Genomic DNA, 22,393 nt, shown 5'->3' on the forward strand with positions numbered 1-22,393 from the left:
CAAGGTTGGGACAGATCTCTACGCTTGCTCTCCCCTCCCCAGTATGTTCTCACTAATACACATCAGGAAAAGGCTTGAGGTAATTGGCAGCTAAGATACATATAGAATTATTATTTTTAAAGGTGGAGATATACCAAATGTGAAGACAAAAAAGCCTCCAAGAAAGATACATGTGCATGTTATTAATAGAGTAGACCAGGGGAATCATTGTAAAATAATCCGATTTACTGTGATACTGAGAATAACACAGAGACGTATTCTAAACAGTTATGTTTCTGTTGAGCAGAGATGCCAAAGGAAAATGTGAAACAACCCAGCCACGTGACAGAGTTCACTGGGAGTTTTGCTGGAGCACATGCATATTACACCTTTATCTGTTACATTGCCAAGAACACTTCAGCATGTGAAAAACACCATACAGCTTGCTATAGAGAATTTGAAAATGAATACACATTTTGCAATATTGCTTAGCAAAATATTTCTGGTAGCTTAATTGTTATGAAAGATTATGTATCTTTTGTATTTTGTGATATTTGCGTGGACAGGCGGAGTCCCCAGATCCCGAGCGGTCCCCCCCGTCATGTGGAATAACGACTCAAGACAACGTGCTATGGGATTAAATTGGCCACAACTTTATTAAATTTCAAATGTGGGTACACCTTGGCTCAGGCATTGGGCATTCTCCCTCCCCAGTCCCCAGCCGGGGACCTAGGGAGCTTCAGGGTTATCCAGTGTGTGTGGGGGGGATGGGCCGGCTCTGGAGAACATATGTTCAAGCAGAGATAGCCGCCCCCGTTACGCCGCCACCGCAGGGAAGAGCAATGACGACCTTTCGGCGTACGGTCAAAGCCTCCCTTCAGAAACCCCTTTAACGGGGAACCCTGGTATCGCAGCCGCAAAGAGGAAGATGGACTAAAGGATTCCGCCCAAGGCCTGATACCGCCAAAGTTGTGACGTAGCAGCGCCCACATACCTGTGAAGAAAAGTTAACCTGCAAAACCTATGAAGAAAAGTTAACCTGCAAAGGAAGACATTAACTGAGGGTGGGTAGGGTGGGAGAAGCTCTGGAGCCAAGTGAGGATTCCCAGGTAAGATCCTCCCTCTATTGTGTGGGCAGGTAATTCCTCCCCTACCTGGCCTGGTCTCCTTGGCAACGCTTCCCCCAGGTGGGATTGGACAACTGACTGAGGTAGGCGGGGACCTCCAGGTATCCCACCTGAGGGAAGGCAAAGCCAAGCCTATGCTGATGGGGCCGCTCCAGATTTAGGGCTGCGCGCGTCCACGCAAAGGGCACCCCCCGTTTTAAGCGGGGAGCGGTCATTCAATTATTTTGTTACTATTGGTGTATATATTTTATGTAAACATTGTTGAGGCTTGCATGACATAAAGCAGTGTATATGAACGAAGAACATTCAATGCTTCATTTATTTAATTGCCTCCAATGAGGCACCTTTATTTCTATATTTATACCACACCTCTCCTGTTCAAGCTAGTGAACATTATTTATGCTCTTCCCATTTTATCCTCACAACAGTCTAACTTTGAGGAAGGTTAGAATGAGTGACAGTGACTGGCCAAAGGACACCAGCGAGCTTCATGGCCGGGTGGAGCCATGAACTGATTTAAAATACAATCAAAACGTGTACAGAACAATTATATATGAAAACCATTTAAAAAACCACACACCCACACACATACATAATCTAAAGCAACAATAGCAACACATGTATGAAACCAATTCAAATCCAATAGAGATGTGCCTACTGGATTACTGGGCCACATGCAACATGCAAACTCCATTTTTTTCGGCAGTCCCAAGGAGGCTAGGAAACAGGAAGTGGCTCCTGGGTCCCTCATGCCTCCTTCACACATGTCCCTCAGCATGTCCTGTGTGGGGAAACTAGTCGCGCTGCCCTAAATCTGGCACTGGCTTGCAACCATCAGTGCCAGGGAGCAGAAGGCTAGGCAAGAGCTGCCCTCAGGTCCCCGGAGCAGTAGAGACCCAGCAGTGATGCTGCCACTGCTTTTGAGTTGGGGGTGCTCCTCATTGTCTCTGTTGTGCACGGGTCAAGGGGTTTGCTGGAGAACGGGGAACAGTAGGGAGCAGCAGCAGAGTTTTGAGGTGATCAGGGTAGATAGATCTTGGCTGTGCAGAAAAACCTGCCTGGTGGGGGCAAACTTGGGCTTCTGATTTTAGATTTTTTTGGGGGGGATTTTTAAGATCCCCACCTCTAATGCCTCTCGCATCAAAAGCACACATAAACACATACAGCGGTACCTCAGGTTACATAAGCTTCAGGTTACATACGCTTCAGGTTACAGACTCCACTAACCCAGAAATATTACCTCAGGTTAAGAACTTTGCTTCAGGAAGAGAACAGAAATCGTGCTCCGGCGGCGCGGCAGCAGCAGGAGGCCCCATTAACTAAAGTGGTGCTTCAGGTTAAGAACAGTTTCAGGTTAAGTACAGACCTCCAGAACGAATTAAGTACTTAACCTGAGGTACCACTGTATAGGTAAGGAAAAGGGAACTCACAGTGGACAGGGAAGGGTATATTCCAAACTGCAACAGTGTGGGGAGAGATGGGATGTGGTGACCATGGATTTGGGGTCACTTTGTCTGCATTCGGATCTCCCTGGTTGGGATTTCAGGGGTTGGATTCTCTCACACACCCCAATCTTGGGTTCTCCTGCATTTTCATGTAGTGCATCTATATCTCTCTCTCTCTCTCTCTCTCTCTCTCTCTATCTCTATCTCTATCTCTATCTATCTATCTATCTATCTATCTATCTATCATCTATCATCTATCATCTATCATCTATCATCTATCATCTATCTATCTATCTATCTAGGAACCACCCTGAGTTTGTGTATTCCATTTGTTTAATGAATAAATATATTGAATCCATTATTTGTTTAATTATATATATTTAAACATATTGTGTATATTAAATAATATTAACAACATTGCAAAACACTTTCATGAACAATATGGAAATTTAATTCAGTGTGTGGCCTGTGGGTTCTGTCTTGAAGGACTCTTGCAGCCCACTTGGTCTGAGGGGGTTGGACTGCCCTGACTTAGAGGGCTTGTTGAAAGAGGAAGGACTTGTGTTTCAGGAAATGTAAATTACTTCATCTGGCTTTATGGCACTGAAGTCTGTGTGTTTCAAGTATTCCGCATGCTGGCAGCATACACTGTTCCTTCCTGCCCAAGGGCCATAGTAGGCGGAGTTCAGAGGCTACATATATGGAGCAGCAGCAACACCTTTGAATGCGGTTTGCCTGTTAACCTGTTGTTAAGCATTGCTGATGACAGTGGCGCTACGACTTCCCAAGAATGGGGACCGCAGCCGAGAAGGTAAGGAAAATAACTTCTCACAATTTGTTTTATCTTTATATTTTGTTTTATCTGGGGAGTGGGGTGGGTGAGTGGGGGGTGCACCCAACTCCTCCCTGGATCTGAATAGTCTGAAAATGCCATGTTCAAACAACTTTTGGAATGTATGTCTGATGTAGTAGCAGGCATGGTTTTGCTTCGGGGAGAGTTTTAATGAAGCAACTGGTTCCTGCTCTGTGAGATAAAGGTGTGCCTCTGCACCATTTGATTCTGAATGGTACAAGCATGGGATTTGGTTTGAAATGAAAGGAACTGTTTAAAACTAATACACATTTATTAGATTTATTAACAATGGCAGCAGGGGGTTTATTAACAACATGTTGTTTTTAAAAAGTATATGAAAAGGAAGACCATTTGACAGTTCAGGAGCTACAGGAAAAAAATCACAAAAAGTCTTGTGGCACCTTAAAGACAACCAAATTTTATGTCATAAGCTTTTGTCACTGGCTGTACTTTTGCATTTCAAGGCCATTTAGCTTTGACATTTCTCTCTGTCTGTCTTTCTCTACCCATTTAGAGAAGATATACAACTGGGGATCACATGTGCTCATGTTAGGGATGCGCAGAACCTACTTGCGGAATTCTGTTGGCAGTTTAGTTTCTCAATTCTAGCAGAAATTATGGTTGCCAGTTTGACACATTTTGGATGCACACCAATTCATTCACTATCAAGACGAAAGATCTATCTAGTCCAGCATCTTGTAATCGCAGTGGCAAGTCATACCCTAGATCTAAGGTCATATATTTTTATTTATTTTATTTATTAAATTTGTATAGTGCTTTAGACCCACAGGTCTCAGAGTGGTCACAACATAAAATCACAATATAAAAACACAAAATACATAATAAAAAGAAAAAGAACCCAATTAACGCCCCCATCCTATCCATCCAGCCATCATACTATCATTTTATTTGTATGCTGCCTTTCTGTAGTTAAAACCACACTGAAGGTGGCTGTTAACATGAAAAAGTTGCAAACATAGCAAAAGCAGTCAAACAGAAAATCAGGATATGAATTCAAAAGTAATACGGTTCCATCTTAATTAGCCTAAAAACAAAGTATTTTAATGCTAGCACTAAGTGCACCAGGATGCTAATAAAATGGAAAATGGTGTAACTACCAGCAGCAATGTGGGGCATAGAACTCACACATTTCGAGAGCAAGACATGTCGGAAGCAGCCTTGCTTTTTTGCAGATCAGAGATTAGGTACAGAAGATAACACTTGGGGAAGAGGTCAGGGAGGACACTGACAATGAAGAATGTGGATGAGATAGGAAGTATTTTTGAATCTTCTTTGAATCCATATTGATGCATACCTGCCCCATGCTCTGAAACCTCATGTGCGCATGTGTACTGCAAGCCATCACCACATAGAAAGACTTCCAAGAACATATGTGCTGAACAGAGAATACTGGCAGTACTGAGCACCCTTCTGGTTGGTGTGGGTATCTCTTGGATTCCAAACCCCCCTCCCATCCAGTTACGGGAATGTCAGGTCTGATCATTGTCAATGCTCTGAATGAGGGGACAGACATAATATAACAGGGATCGCCATGCACACAAGCCTGGATGTTGGGTCGTGTGCTTATTTCCACTGGGAACACTGTCTGTGTGTTGCAAGGTGTTTGTGTTGGAAGGAGGCTTCCTTACATAAGTCACCCTCGCTGGATCAGGCAAATGTGGATTAAAGGCGCTTATCAGAGTTACCTTGGCATCCTCAGTTGGGAGTCCTTCATGGAACTAAAGAATAGGACATGCCATTGCAGCAATAATAACAGCAACAGCAACAACTCTTTAAAGCCCTAAAAGGCCTGGCCCAGTATACCAGTTTCCACCCCCATTGTTCAGCCCAGACACTGAGGTCCAGCTCCAAGGGCTTTCTGGTGGTTCCCTCACTGCAAGAAGTGAGGTTATAGGGAACCAGGCAAAGGGCCTTCTCGGTAGTGGTGCCTACCCTGTGGAACGCCCTCCCATCAGATGTGAAGGAAATAAACAACTATCTGAAGACATCTGAAGGCAGACCAGTTTAGGGAAATTTTTAATATTTGGTATTTTATTGTTTTTTTAGTATTCTGTTGGGAGTTGCCCAGAGTGGCTGGGGAAACCCAGCCAGATGGGTGGGGTATAAATAAATTATTATTATTATTATTATTATTATTATTATTATTATTATTATTAATTATTATTAGCAGTGTCAGCATTTGAGTCCCTGTTCTCTTCTTTTGAGACACAGCTGCTGGGTTTATAGCGTTGGAGCTACAGCACACTAATGAGTAGTTGCCTAGAAAAGACTTAGTGATCTATTTGGGTGTGTACAGATGTTCCTTTAAACACCTCCCCCCCTTTCAGGTGAGCCCATCACCTCTCTCCTTCACACTGAATCCCACAAATAGACCCACCAGCAATTCAAAAACCCCACCCCACCCCTAATGCTTCAGGCAAACTGTTTCATGTTAATGCACTGCATGGATACTTTATAATGTTCATTTGTTGCTTGTTCATTTCTTGCAACCACGTTGCAAATTGGATTTGGGTGGGCAGAAGTGGGGAAAGCAGGCTTGGGATGCTGCAGTCACATGTGGACCGGCACTGCTGCTGTAAAGCTATCGGAAGTGATGTCCACAGAGCCTGGCCCTGCAGGAGGTGAGGTCCCATAAGCATATTTCCTGCTCAAACGCACACACATTTGGATGCCCTTAATATCTGTGAATATCCCAGACAGAGTTGTTGTCCAAAGAGACATGGATTGCATTCAGGCCAAGCCCTTCCCCCGCATTAGTCATTTGCTGTAGGAACAGTGCCTTAATATATATTTTAAATATACGATTCAAGCCCTTGGAGACATGGACAGAGTTAATTGCATGCTTGCTTGCTCCAAAGGGTTCATTAGCAACGCTTTCCTCCACTGCTCCTTGACCCAACACACATCACGTTCAGCATTATGCCTTGTCACAAAGAAACGAGTGCCCAGTAGTCAGGGACACTTAAGCTTGTGTTTGCCAGTAACTGAAAGAAGTGTGGTTTTGTTGTTGAGAAAGTCGGTTACTAAAGCAGGCTTCCCTCTTTGCAAAGGAAGTGGGCACTTCGCCCTCTGTTTCCTGAAGCATCTCTGCAAGAGGATCAACCCTGTACTTTTATGAGCAGAGGGTGCAGGATGCTGTGGCTCAGGAGCCATTCAGAGTATGTACTAGGGAGGGAATAGTGACAGGAGAAGCTATGTAGGATCAGACTGGATAGCAGGGGGAGACAGGAAGAACTGGGAAGCAAATGCATCCACAGGCCACACTCTCCCCTCTCTTAGGCATGGAAAGGACATGAAAAAAAAAAGAAAACACGTTAAGGAAAGAAACATATTTTTGTGTTTTGATTTTGTTGTTGCAAACACATAGCTTAAGAGTTACATAACTGGGGTGACAAGAGCTTACTGTAAAACGCATTTACATAGTGCTGTTATTACCAAAGCTTAATTGTATACCAAGAACACACGCAGACGGATGATGCCTCTAGACGTGCTGGCACAGTTTTCTGGCTTTTCAGAAAACACAGCTACCGTATTTTTCGCTCTATAACATGCACCCGACCATAACACGCACGTAGTTTTTAGAGGAGGAAAATCCGTAGGCATGCCACCCGTAGGCATTCCCTCCATAACACGCACAGACATTTCCCCTTACTTTCTAGTAGGAAAAAAGTGAGTGTTATAGTGCAAAAAATACGGAAATTTAAAACACGGCATCTCACTTTGTGCCTCAGCAAACTTGGCAGTATGGTATTCCTGCTGCCAAGACCAGCCTGCCCTTGGGCAGAGCTCAGTCAGTTGTGTTTGGGTGGCATGGAAGGGCAGCAAATAGTTCCTTATATAATTAATTATTGTTTCATTTTTACTCACGAGAGATGCACCTGTAGGATTTTCTGCCTCGGGTCCCAAAAGAACTTGGGTGCTATGCACCTTGGCTTGTGTGTGTAGAGGGGAGGGGCAGACAGGGAGCCAGTTGACCCTTTGCTTTGGGCTGCAAAATGTTTTGCCAGCCCCGGCTCCTGTTCAGGGTGCCAGCTAGCCAACCAGCCTCTTCCAGGGATATTTCTTTCCAACCACCCCCTGCTTCTTTCCGTTTTCTCTGCCAAAGTCAGCCAGCATTTCCGGCCACTTAACATGCTCAGTCTTCCTGGCCCGTTTTTGAGTGCCCCATTTTATTTTATTTTTCTCCCCCAAGGCTGCCAGTTCCTCTCTCTTGTGCATGGATAGTGGCATCTGGAACAGCTTGCTCAGTGGTGCTGGAGCTGCAGCAATATAAGCTCCTAATTACTGTGTGTGTGTCTGTATTGAGGGTGGCAGTGACAGGGAGGTTGGGATTGTGTTGGTACACTAACAGGACTACTGTGCAGTGTCTGCACCCCCCCAACCTCACTGCTGCTTTGATCTTTCTTCATGTAATGTTATGGACCATGTTGAGGGCTTGTAGAATATTCATTTCATGATGATAATGAAAATTGTTGTTAGCAGTAAACCCAAGCTTGCTCAGAAAGCTCCTGGATTGGTTGAAATTGCTTATTCCTGATCAATTGCTAAATAATAGCTATGGTGTAGTGCAGGCATCTCCAAACTCGGCCCTCCAGCTGTTTGGGGACTACAATTCCATCATCCCTGACCACTGGTCCTGTTAGCTAGGGATGATGGGAGTTGTAGTCCCAAAACAGCTGGAGGGCTGAGTTTGGGGATGCCTGGTGTAGAGTGCCAGATTAGGACCTGGGAGACCAGGGTTCAATCCCCACTTGGCCATGAAGCTGCCTGGGTGAGCATGGGCTGGTTATTGGCTCCCAGACTAACCCATCTCACAGGGGTGTTGTGTGGATTAAAAGAGGACAGAGGGGTGTAAAGAACCATGTGCATCACCCTGAGCTTTTTGGAGAAAAAGGTGGGATATAAATGCAGTTAACAAAAAAATGGCTGTTCCACAAAACAGTCTATAACAAAATTATACTCCTCAATTTACTATGTATTCAAACTAGCCCCCAGTTATCAGAAGCAGAATAAAATGTGTTTATTAGACAATGGCAATCCTCTCTTGCATCACCAGCGTAGCTGCTCTTTTAGTATAGATATATGTATATCTGGAACCTGACTTTTTCAGTTTTAGAATTTTAGTCATTCAAAAAGAATTTGCTCATTCATGAATATTAGAGAAAGTACCTGCAGCCAGAAGAAAGGATTAGTAATTTGGTTTTTTTTTAAACTGCCAAGTTGTCTCATTTCCTGTTTCAGAGATCTGTGCCAGAGACTAAAAAAATACATTGGTAAATGGGAACAACCTGAAGCTTCAAAAAGTAGCCTTCCATAGTGAAAAAACTTCTATAGCATATTGGGGGTGGGGGAGGAAGGGTGTCCATGTTTAAAAATGAACTTGGACCCCTTCTATACCAGTACTTATTGCCCCTATTGGTTCAACTCCTCCAGAACCCTAAAACTAAGCACAGTAATCTAGTTGTGCTGACTGTCATTCAAGTCTAGAAAAACAGTCATAATGAATAAAGAGCACTGCTTAGCTGAGGCACTGAATATTTTTAAGGTATATTGATGCAAATGGTAGACATTTTAAAAATGAGGTTGGTTTTAAACATTAAAATCAATGGGCATTAATAGCCTTTAACTTTGCCAAAAGAGACTCAACATTTTTAATTGGATTCTGCACATCCTACTAGTTCTTAGTGCTGTTTACAGTATTAAAATGCAACTTTACCTTTTTAGTGTGTAAGGAAGGGCAGTTGCCCAGTGGTGGGATGCATGATTTGTATGTAAAAGGTCCCAGGTTCAGTTACTGGCATTGCCAATTAAATGGTTAGGTAGCAGGTGATGTGAACGTCTTCTGCAGGAGGCTCTGAAGAATTGCTGATAGACAGAGTGGACAAGGCTGGGGTCAAAAGACCAATGATCAGACATAGGAAATCAGACAGCAGCTGTAATATTACCAATAGTAATAAGAGTAAAGTCCAATAACCAGAATTCTGGATGAAGAAGGCGGTGAAGTAGACTAGAGATCAGTTAATAATCAGCTCATAAGAACTCGCCAGGATGCTATTAATTATTGGAGGCAAGAAATAAGACACAAGTCTGGGAAGAGAAATCTTGAGAGCTTCAGAATGTGGAAAGATGTGCCATGCTTGCTAAGAGGGAACTTGAAACGAGGTTTCCTAAGATTGCTCAACAGGCAGCATGTATAAGGAAGTGAGGGTAGCAGCAGAGTATATGTAAATGAAAATATGCAAGAAATAGAAGCATGTAGATGACTGTGCAAAGTAATAACATAATTGCTTGGAGCAGCTCATTAGAGTTATAAATAGTGATTAAATGAGGGCAAGTAACTAGTGTGGTGTGATCAACTGAAATTCTTCAGACTGAGAACCAGACCCTGCCTTATATAAGCACTATGTATATATCTATCTAACTTCAAGACGTCACAAGTAAGCCTCTTTCCCATCAGATCGAGCCTTTTTGTGCTTTGTGTTTCCAAGAACTCTGCCTTTGTCTGAATTTTGGAATTGACATCAAAATCTTGACTTTGAAATGCTGAAGGGCTCTTAAAATGTAACTCAACTTTTGGATAAGTTTCAAAACAATAAGATGAAGACTTAAATGTTGCCATTTTGACTCCAGCGTTCATAATTTGAATAGCTGGGAACCATTTCAAATAGAAGAACGGAATGCTGATTTTTTTAAAAAAATGAATCAGAACTATGTTTTGTGGCAGCAGATTCCATAGCCTAAATGTGTGCTGTTGGAAGAAGTGCTTCCCTTTGACTCTCATTGGATTGTCTTGGGGTTCTGAAACAGGATACTGTCATAGAAATGTTAGAGAAATTTCTGTATGAAGAAAAATTGGGAGGTCAAAGGGTATTTCAGTTAAAGACAATGTGAGTTATTCCATTCAATTATTTAGGTGTTTGCAATGAATCAACTCAAGATCTAAAGCTAGGCATTCAGGCCCTGCCAATCCAGCACCAACATAATACCCATAGAGTGAGGGATCTACTTTGTTTTTCTTTCTACCAACCAGAGAGTCAGATTCATAAGACATACAGTTAGAATCAGAGTGCAGGGTGCCTCTGAGCAGATTCTGAGCCTATCAATGTGAATCGAGTTCACATTCCTTCCACCCCCCCCCCAAAATCCACTCTGTATTAGCTTTCTTCATTGCAGCAGCAAAATTTAGGTGTAAAGTGTTTTATTGTTGCTGTTGTAAAAGAATTGGGAGTCAAAAACCATTGTCAAATTACTATAAACCACCAAGAGACCGCCCAGTAGATCTTGGCCTACCTTCTTCCTATCCCTGCTCTAGAAACTAGGACTGGCTAAATTCCACTTCGGTTAAATTCTGGATCCTGAACTGAATTAGACTGATTCAGGGCTTGTCTTACACTTCTGTTTATCCTGTGTCTAGAAAACATGTGTCCGAGCAGTTGTCCCTTTGCCCCACTCCTTTCCCAGGGAAAACCCACTCTTCAGTGCTAAATCAGAGCAAAAGTCAATCCAGAGAATCTGAATTGCCATTTGCTCTAATTGAGCGCTAGTGAATGGTTTTCCCTGGACGAAAGCAGCTGGACAAGATGAAGTGTGGAGGAGCCTTCAGTTCAACCCATGATCATGATTTTGCTGTAAATGGCCACTGATATAGCTTGGGTCATCTCAGTTCTGGATTGTCTCAAGTTGGATCAGGGCCACTCCAAAGTTCCTGAATTGTATCAGAGAGGAGCACCCCCCCCACACTAGAAACCCTGTCCCAAACCAGCAAACCTAGTTGCCTATTTTTCTATAAAAATAGGTGCTGAAACTCACCATGAACATCTCCCTCGTTCTCTTAGAGGGGCAATGATGCCCACCTGGGAGGTGTTGGAACTAAGTCCTGGCGAGTTCCTGCTGGAAAAATAGCTCTGCCTAGATCCAATATCTGAGTTTCACCATTATGAATGCCAATGAAATCTAGGGATTTCTTGCATAACTCCAACTCTCTTTCAACTTTATCATGAAAAAGATATTGCAGCACTTTTTGCCCATGGACATGATTGAACTTAAAGAGGGAAGACAAACAGATTGTTCTTAGAGTATGCTTTTCTCTCGCCCCCCACCGCCTCTTAAAGTAATGTGTTTGTAATTACACAACTTCAAATACATGTAAATGATGCCATGCAGCAGAGCCACTATTCATAATTTCTTTTTAATGAAATCTCATCCAGAAACACTGGTCAGACTGTCTGTCATCTTTGTATTGCACAAACTGTTTATTGGGAAGATGTGCGTGGGCAGGTTGAGGTCAGAAGGTATGAAGGCCACAGACAGCCTGGAACCAGGCTGTCTGGATAAGAACATAAGAATAATCCTGTTGGATCTGGCCAGTAGCCCATCTAGTCTAGCATCCTGTAGGCTTTAGATACCTATTAGGTCCGTAAACTACCATATAGCATATGTTCAACACAAAAAACAGCAACAATTTGTTGTTGACAAAAGACAGCTGGACATATAAAGGGCCCCATTACCTTCAGTAGCTTAGAGCCTCATCAAATCTAAATCCGGCCCTGGAAGGGACTCTTGCCCAGACTGAGAAATGGTTCCTCACTCAAGGTCACACCATACGCTTCATGGCTGAGAGCAACCTGAGTCTCCCAGGTCCTAGTCTGACATGTTAACCTGCACACCACATGGGCTCTCAACTCTGGCAGTCTTTATTCTTCTCTGTTGGTACCACATTAGTCCACTAGCCTCTCTTACCATCCTAGGTCAGGATGATTATGAGGCCAGCTGTAATGGCCTCTAGTCCCCTCCTCTGATTAGCAGCTTCAGTGGAACCCATGTCACATTCACAGGGCTCCCAGTCAGTGCTTGCTTGCTGCAGGTTCTTTTGGTGTTGGGGAAGCTTGGCCAAGACACCTCAATACTCCCTTCTCTCTGTGAGTCTATCTCCTCACTCTCATTGTTGCCAGCTGCTGTTCCTCATCACTGTTACCACCTGCTTGGCCTTTTCAGATGAGGAAGCAGGCAGTAGCCGCTACGTTTCCTCCTCACCATCAATACTGTTCTTTGTTTGTCAGAGTGAGAGGCATGGTTGCCATGGTGAAGAGTAGGTCCCAGTCCAGGCAGTCCCCTTGTCAGTGGGCCCCCTGCTGGGGTGTTCCCCCCCTTAGTGGGTGCCTTACTATGCCAGCCACTGACAATGGCCCTGAGCCCACTCTCATCTCAAGCCTTGAAGCCATTGACAGGCAAACTCGCTCTCTGTTCATGCAGAGACAACATGGAGGCATTCATAAGGGACATAATAAGATAAACTATTTCACTTTGACTTGTCTGCTGAGACATTCCTGGGTGTTACATGCAAAGGATTTTGGCTAATATTCTAGAGAGCACATTTTTTTCAAGCAAGGTATGTGTCCTAGGCTCACCCTTGTCATGTTTCTGCATGAATCAAGTAGGGCTATTCGTTTTTTTGGGAGGGAACTCCAGTCAGAGCCAACTGGGACACTCTAACAGCCCAGAACGTTCTTGGCCAGTGGCACCACAGGACCCATCCAATACCCCAGACGTTTCTAATATACTTCCTTCTCTCTGTCTGAGTCACATATCACTGAGACTGATCAACAGAGTGGCCCGCTGTGCTTCCAGACTACTGATCTAGCCTTCTCATCTACGGCCTGCATTCTCTTGGGCCTGAACACTTAACAACATCCAGCACTTCCTTGTGGCTCTGCATTGCAGTGGTTGGCAAGATCACATCTGCCTTTAAGGGAAGTTTGTTCACCATTACTCATCATCTGCTCACTAAGCAGAAGTTTCTAAGGTTTCCAAGGGAAGTGTCCAGCAGTGTTAGGGAAAAGGGAATGGGATGAGAAAGGGAGAAGCAGAAGCTTTGGCGGGGCCCGATGGGCAATGTTTGTGGCTTTGGGTGATCTTTGTCATGTGGGAATAAATCCAGAATTCTTACTAATTTTTTATTCATGTGAAGTTCACTGGCTTTTCTTCCATTGCAGAAACAACTGTTTCCAGTTTCCATGGTGTCTGTCAGAATTATAAAAGCCAATATCATCCCCTCAGGAATTTCATGTAAGTTTTGTGCATCCTTCATTGCACCACTGGGCTCAACTGTGCAGCAAGATTATTGGATAAAATAGCAATGGAGAATAAGGAATCTTGGACTGGATTAAATAACAAAAGATCTGAAAGAGTTTTCATGGTGACTAAGAGAATTGGTATCCAGTTCTTAAACATTACTGAACATGTCCCCAGTGTTTTAGGTGGAACAGAATTCACATCCATGCATATATCCAATCTTGTAAGAGCCTCTTTCCCATGGTATGATCCTGCACCCCTACAAACTTTCATAGGCACTGCCAGTGGGACGCTCTTCCCAAGAAATAGTCTGTCACCCCTAAATGCTGGATTCCTGTAACCACTGGAGGTAAGGGAATTTTTCACACACTCAGCTCACTTTTCTTAATTATCATGATTCAGTTTATCCCCTTAAGTAATTCTAGGTATGCTTACTTGAAAATTTACCATCAAAATAAATAGGACTCACTTTTTCAAGGGTTATTCAGGATGGTATCATGAATGGTATCATGAGTGAGAAATATATAGTTCTGTTTCAGAAATGTAACATTTCCCGTTCCCTGAAATGCACTCTGCCGTTCTATGCCCCTCACTCAATATATTTTCTGCTGCTGATGGCACAGTCGCCCCCCCCCCATTGTTGCACTTGCTCGGAACTGGTGATGGTTCAGTCAAAAGGACCCAGTTTTTTGGTCTTGTTCATCAGTTTGCACAGTGCAGCCTAGGCATTTTGCACAATGCTGCAGGTGTGAGAAGGAGGCCTCCTAACACTAGACATTGCTTTCAGCTGCAACAATTTGAACAGCAATACTATGTAAGGCAAAGGTAAAGGACCCCTGGCGACTATGGAGTGCGGCGCTCATCTCACTTTCAGGTTGAGGGAGCCGGTGTTTGTCCACAGACAGCTTTCCGGGTCATGTGGCCAGCATGACTAAACCGCTTCTGGTGCAAGAGAACACTGTGACGGAAACCAGAGCGCACGGAAACACTGTTTACCTTCCTGCCGCAGCAATACCTATTTATCTACTTGCACTGGCGTGCTTTTGAACTGTTAGGTTGGCAGGAGCTGGGACAGAGCAACGGGAGCTCACTCTGTCATTCAGATTCGAACTGCCGACCTTCTGATTGGCAAGCCCAAGAGGCTCAGTGGTTTAGACCACAGCGCCACCCGCATTATGTACCAATATCAGTAAGAGTAGTACTAGGTGTTGTAACTGCAAAAATATTGGTTTATGTTCTAAAACGTCACATTAGGTCATCTAGTTGGTGCCAGAGGCTTCACCACCATCACCAAATCTTTCTGTTCCTTATATCACTGATATATTCCAGCTCAGACCTCCAGTGCAAAAATATATTCAGAAATAGATGCCCCTCCCACAGTTTGTCATATACAAAGTGATGTGGCATCCCTATATTTGGGGACACAGTTGAATATACGATCACAACTGTTAAAAAGCTTTTTCCATTCCTCGCTGCAGTGTTTCCATCTAATTGCTACGTGACCTTGCATCTGCCGACAGCATCGCCTGAGAAATTTAGAACCCAAACTATGAAGAACTCTGACAAACCAGTCTGGAATGAGACATTCTATTTTAGAATCCAAACTGAGATCAAGGTAAGGTAAGCTATTCAACATGCCATCGCTTGTTTGGAAAACCTGCTGGGCAAATAAAGACATAAAACATTATTGCAATAAGATAAAATAAATGGCTTTTCCAAACAGGGCTGATTTAGGAACGTTCAGGAAAAATGAAGTTGTTGCCTCTAATGCAGGGGTGCTTCTGTGACAAAAATGCCTGTGTGCAGGTAGTTTTGTGCTTAGCTTGTGCTTAGGGCCAAGCAAGGTAAATCACATTTCACGAAATTAATTCGTTCCGCGAGTTTTTTCTTCTTGCGAGTTTTTTGTCTTGCGAAGCACGGTTTCCCATAGGAATGCATTGAAAATCAATTAATGTGTTCCTATGGAGACCGCTTGCCGGGCTGGCGGTGCGGGCTGGCAGTGCTTCTCCTCTGTTCCCGGGGCTTGTGGTGGGAGGAGGTTTTTCCTCCCCACCGCCAACATTCAGAACAGCATTCTGAATGTTGGCGGTGGGAAGGAAAACCCTCCTCCCACCGCAAGTCTTCAGGACAGCCATCTGAAGGCTGGTGCGGGGAGAAGGTCTCTCCGCCCCACCGCCAGCCTTCGGAGCAGCCATCCGAAGGCTGGCGGCGGGAGGAGGTCTCTCCGCCCCACCGCCAGCCTTCGGAGGAGCCTTCCGAAGCCTGGCGGCGGGAGGAGGTCTCCCGCCCCACCGCCAGCCTTCGGAGCAGCCTTCCGAAGGCTGGCGGCGGGAGGAGGTCTCTCCGCCCCACCGCCAGCCTTCGGAGCAGCCTTCCGAAGGCTGGCGGCGGGAGGAGGTCTCTCCGCCCCACCGCCAGCCTTCGGAGCAGCCATCTGAAGGCTGGCGGCGGGAGGAGGTCTCTCCGCCCCACCGCCAGCCTTCGGAGCAGCCATCTGAAGGCTGGCGGCGGGAGGAGGTCTCTCCGCCCCACCGCCAGCCTTCGGAGGAGGTCCGAGGACAGTGGGGAAGACGCGCTGCGCTTTCCCGCTGTCCCGGAGATTTCCCTTTGGGCTTTCGTCTTGCGAAGGAAGCCCATAGGGAAATTCATTTTGCGAAGCGCCTCCAAAACGGAAAACCCTTTCGTCTAGCGGGTTTTCCGTCTTGCGAGGCGTTCGTCTTGCGGGGCACCACTGTACTGGGATCCAAGCAGGAATGGTGGTCAAGTGGTTCCCATGTGCTCTACTTTTACAGAGGACTATTTTGAAGGGGTCCTTTCTTTTGAGGAAGAAAAAGATAAAGGACACCAAGAAAAGGGAGCATCAGGGGCCTTGAAGTTGCAAACATCTGGGCAGCAGACTAAGTAGCCACACAGCTCACCTGCTGTCAAGTCTTACACACTAGGGTAGCATGTACTGTTTTTTAAATTTAAATTATAGTAATTATATATAAATTTGCAATTATACATATGAATCACCACATGCAAAATTTATGGAAGTCAGTGTCCTCTTTTGCCTTCTTTTTTGGTGGTATTATTATTATTCATTGAATATATATATATATATATATATATATATATATATATATATATATATTTAAAGATATTTATTAAATTTTCCAATTTTTTATACAAACAAAAAAAGAACAAAGAGATTAAAAAAAAACATATAGTTCATAAAAAGACTCTCCTCCCTGGAAGAGAGGGGAGTGGTTGTGGGCGGGAGCCCGAGCTCCGCCCCTGGCCGGGGGCCTTAGCCCCCGCCCCTCTTCACCTGGCTGGCGCCCACGCCCACCGGAGGCAGCCAACCAGGTGTCTCCGGGGGGCGTGTTTAGCAGCTTAATGCTGCGGCTCCAGCTCCGCCTCCTCCATTTAAAATTATTTGTTCAGCAAATCCTTAACTTAAAGCATTACAGCTTATAATATCACCTTATTTTCCAAACCCTTTTTTCCCCATCCATGTTCCTTTATATCATTACAGCTTGAAACCACTCAATTTCAATCCAACACCATTCAACTTTCCTTAATTTTACAATATTTCTGTAAATAGTCCTTAAATTTTTTCCAATCTTCTTCTGCCGACTCTTCTCCCTGGTCACGGATTCTGCTTGTCATTTCTGCCAGTCCCATACAGTCAATCAGTTTCATCTGCCATTCTTCCAGAGTGGGTAGGTCTTGCGTCTTCCAATACTTTGCAATGAGTATTCTTGCTGCTGTTGTAGCATACATGAAAAAAGTTCTGTCCTTCTTTGGCACCACTTGGCCGGCCATGCCCAAGAGAAAGGCCTCTGGTTTCTTCAAGAAGGTATATTTAAATACCTTTTTCAATTCATTATATATCATTTCCCAGAAAGCCTTAATCCTAGGGCACGTCCACCAAAGGTGAAAGAATGTACCTTCATTTTCCTTACATTTCCAACATTTATTATCGGGCAAATGATAGATTTTTGCAAGCTTGGCTGGGGTCATGTACCACCTGTATATCATTTTCATAATATTCTCTCTTAAGGCATTACATGCCGTAAATTTAATCCCGGTGGTCCACAACTGTTCCCAGTCAGCAAACATAATATTATGTCCAACGTCTTGTGCCCATTTAATCATTACAGATTTAACCGTTTCATCCTGAGTATTCCATTTCAACAGCAAGTTATACATTTTTGACAAAGTCTTAGTTTTGGATTCTAACAATTCTGTTTCCAATTTAGATTTTTCCACCTGGAAATATTTATTGAATTTATATACCACCCTATACCGGGAGGTCTCAGGGTGGTTCACAGAATAAAATCAAAATATAAAACCACAAAGTAAATAATCAAAATAACAACAGCAACCCATTACCCCCCACAAATCAACCAAAGGCCTGGTTAAAAAGCAATGTTTTTGCCTGACGCCTAAAGGTGTATAATGAAGGTGCCAGGCAAATTTCCCTGGGGAGAGCATTCTACAGATGGGGAGCCACTGCAGAGAAGGCCCGTTCTCCTGTTGCCACCCTCTGGACCTCTTGAGGAAGAGGCACACAAAGATGATCTCAGGGTCTTGGTAGGTTTATATGGAAAGAAGCCGTTCTTGAGGTATTGCAGTCCAGAGTCGTTTAAGGCTTTATAGGTCAAAAACAGCACTTTGAATTGGGCCCACAAACTAACCAGTAGCCAGTCGAATCACACCAGGATCAGTGTAATATGCTCAAACTGTCTTGCTCCAGTGAGCAACCTGGCCGCTGAATTCTGCACTAGCTGAAGTTTCCGAACCGTCTTCAGAGGCAGCCCTACATACAATGCATTGCAGTAATCTAACCTTGAGGTTACCAGAGCATAGACAGCAGTAGTTAGGCTATCCCTGTCCAGATAGAGGCATATGTGGGCTACCAGCCAAAGCTGATAAAAGGCACTCCGGGTCACTGAGGTCACCTGAGCCTCGAGAGACATCAAAGGATCCAGGAATACCCCCAAGCTTCAAGCCTGTTCCTTCAGAGGAAGTGTAACCGCATCAAGAGCAGGCAATCTCCCACTCATCTGGTCTAGGGAACTAACAGTGTCTCAGTCTTATCTGGATTGAGTACATATTGGACAATGCATAAGTGGCCACCCTAAATGGAGGAAGGGGGGATTAAACCGCCCCCCCCGGGAGTATTAGCTTTCCTGAAACAAAACTAAATCCGCCCTCCCTAGTCATTAGACACTTTGGTCCCAAGTGTCATAATAATAATAATAATTTATTATTTATACCCCACCCATCTGGCTGAGTTTCCCCAGCCACTCTGGGCGGCTCCCAATCAAGTGTTAAAAACAGTACAGCGTTACATATTAAAAACTTCCCTGAACAATAATAATAATTATTGTTAATAATTATATAAGAATGCCCTTAGCTGGTATGTGCAAGTCAAAATACATACCAACTAATATTGAATCTACCAATAGAGCAGTTTACTTCAACCCTCATTTAATGGGAAGGCGGAGATTAGTTTTGTCATCTATAAAGATGCTAAATTCACAGCACTCTCCCACCAGCTAATCATGCTGGTCCCATAACTTTCAATTCATATGGGAGCTTTCCCACTAAAGCTATCCTCCAGGCTTGCCTATACCTGTAATCCAACCCTTTAAATCCTCCCAGAATATGGTAACAGTTAGGTGTGGCAGCCTTTTGTACACATTCAGAGATTCTGCAGTGGATACGCTTCTTCTGTCTCTCTGTTGCTCAGTGGTGGAGCATCTCCCTTTCATGCTCAGTGTCCCAGGTTGAGTCTCCAGCATCGGCCCGTAGAACAAGGAAAGACTCCCTGGCTGCAATCCTGCTGAGCCGCTGCCAATCAGTGTACCTGGCACAGGGATAGATGGCCCAATGTTCTGATTCAATATAAGGTGGCTTCCTGTGCTCCTGTGAATCAGTAGATCTCCCCCTTTTTTTCTCCATGCAGCAGGATCCATCTTGGTTTGTGTGTGTGGAGCAGTTCTCCAACATATTCACCAGCCACTTTGCCTACGGCAAAAGAATAGCTATGTCAGGTGATTCTGTGTTTGGCATTCTGCACAGTCAAGGCTTGTTCTATGCTTATGGTACGTTGCGTTTTAGAGTGTCAGAATGTCACTGTTGCAGAAAATGAGGCAAGGGGTAGAGTTTATACCTTTTAGTTGGAAGTGGATGGGGTGTGTGTGTGTGTGATATGCAATACAGGGGGAAAATGCTCATGTTAGAGATATTGTTTTACCTTTGAAGTTTAGCTTAGACCACGCATGCACATACCTTTCTAAAGCCAATATTGGTATTCCAGCAGTCCAAATTCAGTTTGGTGTATAGTGCAACTTCTTCTGCATGGGGCTTCCTTTTAAAAAGGGATTGGAAATTTCAGTTGCTGCTGCTGGTTTTGACTGCAGCCAGTTTTTCAGATTACAGTGGTACCTCGGGTTACAGACACTTCAGGTTACAGACACTTCAGGTTACAGACTCCACTAACCCAGAAATAATACCTCGGGTTAAGAACTTTGCTTCAGGATGAGAACAGAAATCGCATAGCGGCGGCGCAGTGGCAGCAGCAGGCCCCATTAGCTAAAGTGGTGCTTCAGGTTAAGAACAGTTTCAGGTTAAGAACGGACCTCCAGAATGAATTAAGTTCTTAACCCGAAGTATCACTGTAATGCTGTTCCAGTAGCTCCCTGTCTGTGTCCAAGACCAAATCAAAGTCCTGATTACTTATGCTTTTTGAAGTCTTAAATGGTTTAGGGCCAGGAATTCACCACCTACTGTGATGCTACCTGATCTCTCAGGCCTTTGATGCAGGCTCTTCTCAGGGTTCCACAACCAGCAGAGTCTGATTGGTGAGCATAGAATCATAGAATCATAGAGTTGGAAGAGACCACAAGGGCCATTGAGTCCAACCCCCTGCCAAGCAGGAAACACCATCAGAGCACTCCTGACATATGGTTGTCAAGCCTCTGCTTAAAGACCTCCAAAGAAGGAGACTCCACCACACTCCTTGGCAGCAAATTCCACTGTCGAACAGCTCATACTGTCAGGCAGTTCTTCCTAATGTTTAGGTGGAATCTTCTTTCTTGTAGTTTGGAACCATTGCTCCGTGTCCGCTTCTCTGGAGCAGCAGAAAACAACCTTTCTCCCTCCTCTATGTGACATCCTTTTATATATTTGAACATGGCTATCATATCACCCCTTAACCTCCTCTTCTCCAGGCTAAACATGCCCAGTTCCCTTAGCCGTTCCTCATAAGGCATCGTTTCCAGGCCTTTGACCATTTTGGTTGTCCTCCTCTGGACACGTTCCAGTTTGTCAGTATCCTTCTTGAACTGTGGTGCCCAGAACTGGACACAGTACTCCAGGTGAGGTCTGACCAGAGCAGAATACAGTGGCACTATTACTTCCCTTGATCTAGATGTTATACTCCTATTGATGCAGCCCAGAATTGCATTGGCTTTTTTAGCTGCCGCGTCACACTGTTGGCTCATTTCAAGTTTGTGGTCAACCAAGACTCCCAGATCCCATAATGCATATGGCATTACAGGTATTTTTGACCACAACTCCTTTCAGCCCCAGCAAGCACAGCCATATAATGTTCAAGCTGATGGGAGCTGTAGTCCAAAACATTTGGAGAGTACCAGGTTTGGCTTTCTTGCCAAGACTGTGGAGCTCTCTAGCATGGGGAATGAATTTTCTGACTTCCCTAATGGTGTTTAGATTTCCAATGAAAACTGGTGTTCTGTATATCTTTGGCATTAATGATGATTGAATTTCTCCCTCCTTCTTAATGCTGGTTCTGTTCTTTTTTTTTTTAATAAATTTTTATTAAGATTTTACAAAACAAAAGATTCATCATTTCAAAATGTATCATTTCCATAAATAAGATTCATATAAAAAGCAAAAACAGTATAAAAACAAAAATATATAGCAGAAAATAAAAAAGAAATAGAAAAAAGAAAAAAAAAATGAAAAACCCTTTTTCTTAAGTTTCCAAAGTTCCATACCCCTCTGTCTTGACCTCCTCACATCCCCCTTTTTTGTGTTCCTCTTTATTCCAATCCAATTCAGCAAATTCAAAACCTTATTTAAACCATACTTAATTTTACATTCTTCTAATTATTATGTCCTTTTTTTTTAATCCATATCTCCTCTTATATACTATGACATAATAATGTTCTGTTCATAACCCCCTATCCTTTTTAACATTCTTCTTTTAAATCACCTTTAACCAAGTCACACAAACCCTGTTACCTTCACTTCCCACATCATATTAACACTCCAAGATTTTACAATATTTCTGTAGATAGTCCTTAAACTTTTTCCAGTCCTGTTCAATCAAATCTTCTCCCTGATCGCGGATTCTGCCAGTCATTTCAGCCATCTCCATGTAGTCGATCACTTGCGTCTGCCATTCCTCCACGGTGGGTAATTCTTGTGTCTTCCAGTACTTGGCGAGAAGTATTCTTGCTGCTGTTGTTGCATACATAAAAAATGTTCTATCTTTCTTTGGCACCCATTGGCCAACTATGCCCAAAAGAAAGGCCTCTGGTTTCTTAGGAAAGGTACTTTTGAATACCTTCTTGAGTTCATTATATATCATCTCCCAGTAAGCCTTGACCCTTGGGCATGTCCACCAAAGGTAAAAGAATGTTCCCTCAGCTTCTTTACATTTCCAACACTTGTTGTCAGGCAGGTGATAAATTTTTGCAAGCTTGACTGGGGTCATGTACCACCTATAAATCATTTTCATAATATTCTCCTTTAAGGCAATGCATGCCGTAAACTTCATACCGGTGGTCCACAACTGCTCCCAGTCAGCCAACATAATGTTATGACCTAAATCCTGCGCCCATTTAATCATTGCTGATTTAACCGTTTCATCCTGCGTG

At 43.8% G+C, this 22,393-nt stretch overlaps 1 protein-coding gene across 1 annotated transcript in view; it reads left to right on the plus strand.

Moving 5' to 3' along the window:
• The first annotated feature begins 3,104 nt into the window (after positions 1–3,104).
• The window catches only part of LOC128411282 (cytosolic phospholipase A2 beta-like), a 44,300-nt gene continuing 25,011 nt past the window's right edge, over positions 3,105–22,393 (plus strand). The window contains exons 1-3 of the mRNA XM_053383488.1: positions 3,105–3,362; positions 13,418–13,490; positions 14,975–15,111. Of these exons, the coding sequence (XP_053239463.1) occupies positions 3,342–3,362; positions 13,418–13,490; positions 14,975–15,111 (231 nt within the window). The 5' untranslated portion in view covers positions 3,105–3,341. The remainder of the gene's footprint in view (positions 3,363–13,417; positions 13,491–14,974; positions 15,112–22,393) is intronic.

Source organism: Podarcis raffonei, chromosome 1 (genome assembly GCF_027172205.1).
Source record: "Podarcis raffonei isolate rPodRaf1 chromosome 1, rPodRaf1.pri, whole genome shotgun sequence".
Taxonomy (NCBI): domain Eukaryota; kingdom Metazoa; phylum Chordata; class Lepidosauria; order Squamata; family Lacertidae; genus Podarcis; species Podarcis raffonei.